This window comes from Ictalurus punctatus, chromosome 18 (genome assembly GCF_001660625.3).
Source record: "Ictalurus punctatus breed USDA103 chromosome 18, Coco_2.0, whole genome shotgun sequence".
Classification (NCBI taxonomy): domain Eukaryota; kingdom Metazoa; phylum Chordata; class Actinopteri; order Siluriformes; family Ictaluridae; genus Ictalurus; species Ictalurus punctatus.
In genome coordinates, this window is record NC_030433.2 from 21,375,399 (window position 1) to 21,381,398 (window position 6,000).

A 6,000-nucleotide genomic window follows, 5' to 3' on the forward strand; every position below is an offset into this window, starting at 1 on the left:
GCAGCTTGGCGGTGCTGGGGTTTGAATTCACAACCTTCTGAGCAGTAGACCAATACCTACCACTGCTCGTAGAGGCTATTTTTGAAAGCCTATTTTTCCTGCTATGATGAATTTAAAAACATCCAATGATCAGGGCCGATTATATCCTGTCAATCAAAAGAGGGCGGGAAAACATTGATTTCGTACTGTGAGTAAAGAAGATGTCTCTTGTGTGGAATGATGACAAAACTGCAGCAACCAGTGGGCTACAGTGAGTAATTGTACACCAACAAAGTTCATCCATCTACAGTACAGTCCTACCCGAAAGTGGGTGGTTTCAAACAAAAGGTGCCATGTTCTAAGTATCTTTTAATCTCAAACCTCAACTCAAACCCAAATGTCTTCAATGTATAACAAAAACAAAAGAATTGGCCTTGCTGTTCCAACTCTTTGGGAGGAGACTATGTGCTAGGTGGACATTATGAACTGTCAAGGATTTGTCTTACTTCTGTCCTAAGTGTACTTTCTCTCTTTCTGTATAATGCTGCAATGTTACATACCCCTACAATTCATTGGAGTCACGTAAATAATGTACATCAGTTACATTATAAATAGACTATCACACGATCGCACAGTGTGATTCAGTTCACACAACTCTACTATTGACACTAAAGAGGCAAACAGAAAGGAAAAAAAAACAACAATCCCATCCTCTGTTTCAGCGGCAGTCGGTACAAATCCCACACAGCTCTATCTCTTGTGTATCTCGTACGCGTGGTCGTATTGAATCGGAGCACTCGGTGCCATCACTTCCCTCCTGAATGTTCTCTAAAGAAGCCCCAGAAGCTCTGGGATGTAGCGTTAGTGTGGACGTGAACCAGAGAGAAGAAACCACTTGTGAGTAAGTTTGGTTTTTGAAATCCTATCATGCATCTCTTTGCATTATTTACATTTTTAGATTCAAAACAGGAGCGTGTATAAGTAATACGATCGGGTTAAGAGTGTAGGAAGAATCGGAGAGGAATCGGATGACCTATTAAAATGGATGTGAAAGCTATAAAGATGCGGTGTTCGTTTCGCATCGCGGTTCCTCTTGTTCAGTTGTGTGTGTGGTTGAATTGTTAAAAAAAAAATAATAATAATAATCTGTAATGTGGGTACAACGGATGGCTAACTCTGGTGGGTACAAAAGTGTAGCTATGCTGGAAATACCCAGCCATTGAAGAAAAATAAACCTCTCTTTGTAATTCAAGCGTAGTCTATAATGGTGTCCAGTGGGATTTAGCCCTTGCTAAGTCCTCCTAAATGCTTTAGTCTGCAGTTCGCTCGCAATCTCATCTGTACAATCTGCTCAAACACACCAGCTTTCAAAGCTTCAACTTTCACGCTAATATCACTGTCAACACCAAAAAGTCTGGTGAGTGATCTTTGTTTTGTTTTGTTTTTTTTAACTAGAGGGATGACATCAACTTTCATCTCTTCTCAGATTAATCCCTGGATTTAATCTTCCCCTGATTTTGTTTTCTCTCGTCTATATAGTCAAGAACAGCACCTCCTTTTAGTGCACAATGCGCACACATGCTTAAATGGAGCGTTAATAGGAAGATGGAATTTACAAGGCTGAACACGTCGACTAAAAGTGACAGCGCAGGTACACTACATACACGCCGGGTTTTCTTGCAAAGTTTCAGAGAGCTGTGTCCGAGAGAAGCAATCCTCATGCTTTTATTTTCAGATGGAGGATGGCACATGGTGATCGCCCCTCGTTCAGCTGAGAAAAGCTCGGATCAGCAGGGCCAGCTGGATGGGGAGTTCTGCAGAAGCCTTCCAAGGGTGACTTTGCATTTTCGGTTTTACCGCATCACTCCTGACATTCAGGGCTTGGCCTGTGAGTAATCAGAGTCGCCTCGCCTACTTGTCTTGCAGGCACACTTTCTGCGTCCTGGCTGTTTTCGTGCTGCAGCAGAGCGAGGCGCATTCTCTCCTGATAGCCATGACCTCTGCTTCAAGGGTGAATGGCTGCAGGATCAGTGCTCCTGGGACAGTAAGGGTTCTGCAAGTGTGGCTCGCTCATGTGGTCCACACCCACTTGCACAGCCAGGCTTCTATAGTCCCAAAATTCCTCGATCTAGACATTGTGAGCCTACTACAGAGTTTTCCATGACCAAAAACACAAAGGAGTACTGTGCTCATACTCTGCCTTTACCTCACACCAAATTAGCTGTTTTGAAGCAAAGGTAAGGCATGAAGACGTTCATCAGTCTGTGTACAGCTATATTCATTTATTGCTCAAGTGCTTATGCTACATTTACAATATGTGTTGCTGTTTTGTTTTTGTTTTAATTTGGATGTATATATTTGTTTTAATTTGGATGATTTTATATATATATATATATATATATATATATATATATATATATATATATATATATATCGTGAATATCGTGGAAAAGCTCATTTTTGTCCCCATAATTTAATTCAAAAAGTGGAATGTTCATATATTCTAGATTTATCACACATGAAGTGAAATATTTCAAGCCTTTTTTTTTTGTTTTAATCTCGATGATTATGGCCTACAGCTGATGGAAAGCAAAAATCCAGTATCTCAAAATATTCTAATAAAGAATTTATAATACGGCTAGATTGGAATTCACAAAGAAATACAGAGATGAGCCACAAAAGTTCTGGCACCAATATTAACCTCTACCAAAGTGATGGAAAAGCTAAAGTGTGGAGAAAGAAAGGGTCTGCTCATGATCCAAAATATATGGGCTCCTCGGACGAGCACGGTGTACTGTTGACACAAGGCAGCTTGGGTCCATGGGTTTATGCTGTTGGTGCCAAATCTGACCCTACCATTAGAAATTCAGATCGATCAGACCAGGCTATGTTTTTGCAGTCTTCGACTGTCCGGTTTGGCTGAGCCTGCGCCCACTACCGCCTCAGCTTTCTGTCTTTCTGTCTCGGCCTTCTTCTGTTGTAGCCGATCCACTTCAAGAAGCGAAATGTTATGCATTCTAACATGCGTTTCTGCTCACCACAATTGTTCAGAGTGGTTATCCGAGTTACCGTAGTCTTTCTGTCAGCACGAGCCTGTCTGGCCATTCTCGTTTGACCTCTCTCATCAGCAAGTACGCCGAACTGCATTCTGAGAAATCTCTAAAGACTGTTTGTACTGCTGTACTGACTCATTCCAACACTTTGTGTATATTCTCTTCTAGTGCACTGTCCTGCAGGCCACAAGGAATCAAGACCTCATTGGTGGAAAAGCCTCGACTGATGAGAGCTGCGATTTCTCCAACGTTGCCAAATTCAACCCCAATAGATCCAATCCAGCAGCAGACATACGACCAAGAACTCCAGCATGTTAAGGACCAGGATATCCAGACACAGTGTTTCTCCAGCCTGCACCAGTGTTCAGTGAACTTAACCAGAACAGAGATCTCCAAGAAGCAGGAACGTCTCTGGAATCATTGTGACCAAGCGCAGTCCACAAAAAAACAGAGTTTCTTCAGTGTGAAGAAATGGGCTCAAGATCCACATGTGTTCAACAACAGCTTTACGCTGCCACAAAGTCCGTCTTCACCAGACGATCTGAATTTACGAAGAGATAGTAAGCTTACTGGTTACCGTAAGCTCAGTGTTTTCAATGGCACCTGTTATACTCCTCAAGATGGTTCTAACTGTGCCTCATCCAGCCAATCACATGGTAGAAGCACCGAAAACAACAGCAAACAGAAGAACAGACAAGACTCCAGTGAAGTTGGAAATTATTCCATAAGCAACAGTAATAAAAGGTGTGTGTTAAAATTAGGACAATATTGCCTTACACGTGTTATGGCTCTTTTTTTTCTTGGCCATTCCCACTTTTTAGGAATAATTTATTATCATCAAATTTATGGTGGGATTGAAAATATTGAAATATTTAAGTAAAATAAAATAGTACCAGATGGCATTATACTTGTTATAAAAAGGCATTAAGTTGTTATTTTATACAGGGTTTGAATTGGCAGTGACTAAATAGCAACATCTGATGAACAACAAATCAGTACACAAGACATGGGAAGTTGAATGTACCATCTAAATAAAACTGCTAGCAAATTGTAGAAATTCAAATATATTTGTTTTGTTTAATTATTTCAATTTTGGGCCATTTTAAAAGTGAAAAATTTGCTTCTTTGTTTATAAAAAAAAAAAAAAAAAAGTTTACTAGAAGTTGTTTTTTTTTCCTCTTTACTATAAAGTTTAATTGAACTTGTTACATTTTGTAATAAATTAGTAAATTAAAAAGTCTTGAATGTAGGCAAATCAATCTAATATTTCTTGTGTGAAATTGCATATTTAAATAAAGCAAAATGAATGAAAAAAAAAGATCTATCATTGCGGTAAGACAATCTCACTTGATTACTGCTTATTGAAATGATGTCTATATTAAATGTAAAATGTATGGATGTTGGTTAAATCATCTTATAATAATTTTAGAATATCATATTCAAGATGACTGGCACCCTGTCCAGGGTGTACCCCGCCTTGTGCCCGATGCTCCCTGGGATAGGCTCCAGGTTCCCCCGTGACCCTGAAAAGGAGTAAGCAGTAGAAGATGGATGGATGGATGGATGGATATTCAAGATGTTCATTCTTGTTAAAATATTATTCTTAATAAACATTATTCCTTTTTCTCATCAGCCGTTTGGAAACGTGTAACAAATTTTGAAGGGGTTTTGAAATTGTAAGGTATAGATATAGAAAGAAAACGGCACCCAGTAACAGAGCCTGACAAATTGGCAATTTGTCCTACAGTAGTTCACCAGTTGTCCTTCCTTGGACGTCTTTTGGTACTAACCACTGCATACCGGGAACACCCCAAAAGACCTGCCGTTTTGGAGATGCTCTGACCAAGTCGTCTAACCATCACGATTGGTCCCTTGTCAAAGTCGCTCAGATCTTTACGCTTGCCCATTTTTCCATCGTCCAACACATCGACTGCCTAATATATCCCACCCCTTGATCTGGGTGCCTTTGTAATGAGATAATCAATGTTATTCCCTTCAGCTGTCGGTGGTTTTCATGTTATAGCTGATCAGTGTATGATATGATGTGTGCAGGCAGGTGGACACGAAATCAAAGAACGTGTTTGGTCAGCCCTGTGTGATCGCTACACTCCGGTCAGGCTGCAGCCCACAACCTGTTCGCAAAACCACTATAGTCGAGGACCTAAAAAAGCTCATTCTGTTGGATGAAGTCACTGACTCGGTTAGTACTATTTCACAAACAATGACAAGGACCCAAAGCATTGTTTCTGTGGAAACTACAAACAATGATGCCCCAGACCGTGACAATTCACCATGTTTATTCCTTTCAGACGACCCAAACAAGCAGAAGTGCTATTGAGTGTCCTCAAGGCTCATCTTCACCAACGCCCTTAATGTTCTCCAGCCCTGTCCTCGCCAGGCATCCTGTTCCCAGACCCAACCACCTCGCTCTGCAGTCTGACCCCACAGGTAAGAGCTACGTTTTGCACGGCACATCTGAAAACAAGAAGTAGCCCAGACTGCTTTGTTTGTTGTTGTGTGTCTGTGGCATCAATCAGCAATCACTAAACAGTGCTGCTAGCCCTGCACCCAAGTACCATTAGTTCCTGTTGGCGCTGATCATGTAGTACATTATGCATCATGTGGAAAATGCATGTAGGAGTTCTGCTTCAACCAGCTCCTCTATTAAATGTCACCTTGAATAACGAAAGTGGAATCAGAAATTATGAAAAGAACGTTTATTAATGGGTTTTTGTTTTCCCATAGCGCTACGACGTGAGCTCTCGGACACACTGGGGTGGGACCAGGACGCCAGGTTTGATCAGAAACCCCTGAATTTGACGAATATAGCCTGCAAGCTTGACTGGAACAGCTTGGTGAATGCAGCCGAGGCTTATGAAAGTAAATAATCAGAAATACTCTACACATCGTTGTCATAATGATATCCCACGTTAAAATCGTTCACGTGTATTAATTCTGCACGCTTTAT

General features: G+C 40.9%; 1 protein-coding gene across 3 annotated transcripts in view; it reads left to right on the forward strand.

The window, feature by feature from the left end:
- The first annotated feature begins 753 nt into the window (after positions 1-753).
- The window catches only part of LOC108278520 (uncharacterized), a 6,820-nt gene continuing 1,573 nt past the window's right edge, over positions 754-6,000 (forward strand). Inside the window, exons 1-8 of one of the 3 annotated variants that reach the window (XM_047161826.2) lie at positions 756-880; positions 1,519-1,630; positions 1,715-1,812; positions 1,906-2,216; positions 3,201-3,776; positions 5,085-5,232; positions 5,342-5,480; positions 5,778-5,912. In XM_047161826.2, the coding sequence (XP_047017782.1) occupies positions 1,558-1,630; positions 1,715-1,812; positions 1,906-2,216; positions 3,201-3,776; positions 5,085-5,232; positions 5,342-5,480; positions 5,778-5,912 (1,480 nt within the window). In that variant the 5' untranslated portion in view covers positions 756-880; positions 1,519-1,557. Of the gene's footprint in view, positions 1,631-1,714; positions 1,813-1,905; positions 2,217-3,200; positions 3,777-5,084; positions 5,233-5,341; positions 5,481-5,777; positions 5,913-6,000 lie in introns of all 3 variants that reach the window. The other 2 variants (XM_047161827.2, XM_053687972.1) reach the window with 2 other exon arrangements.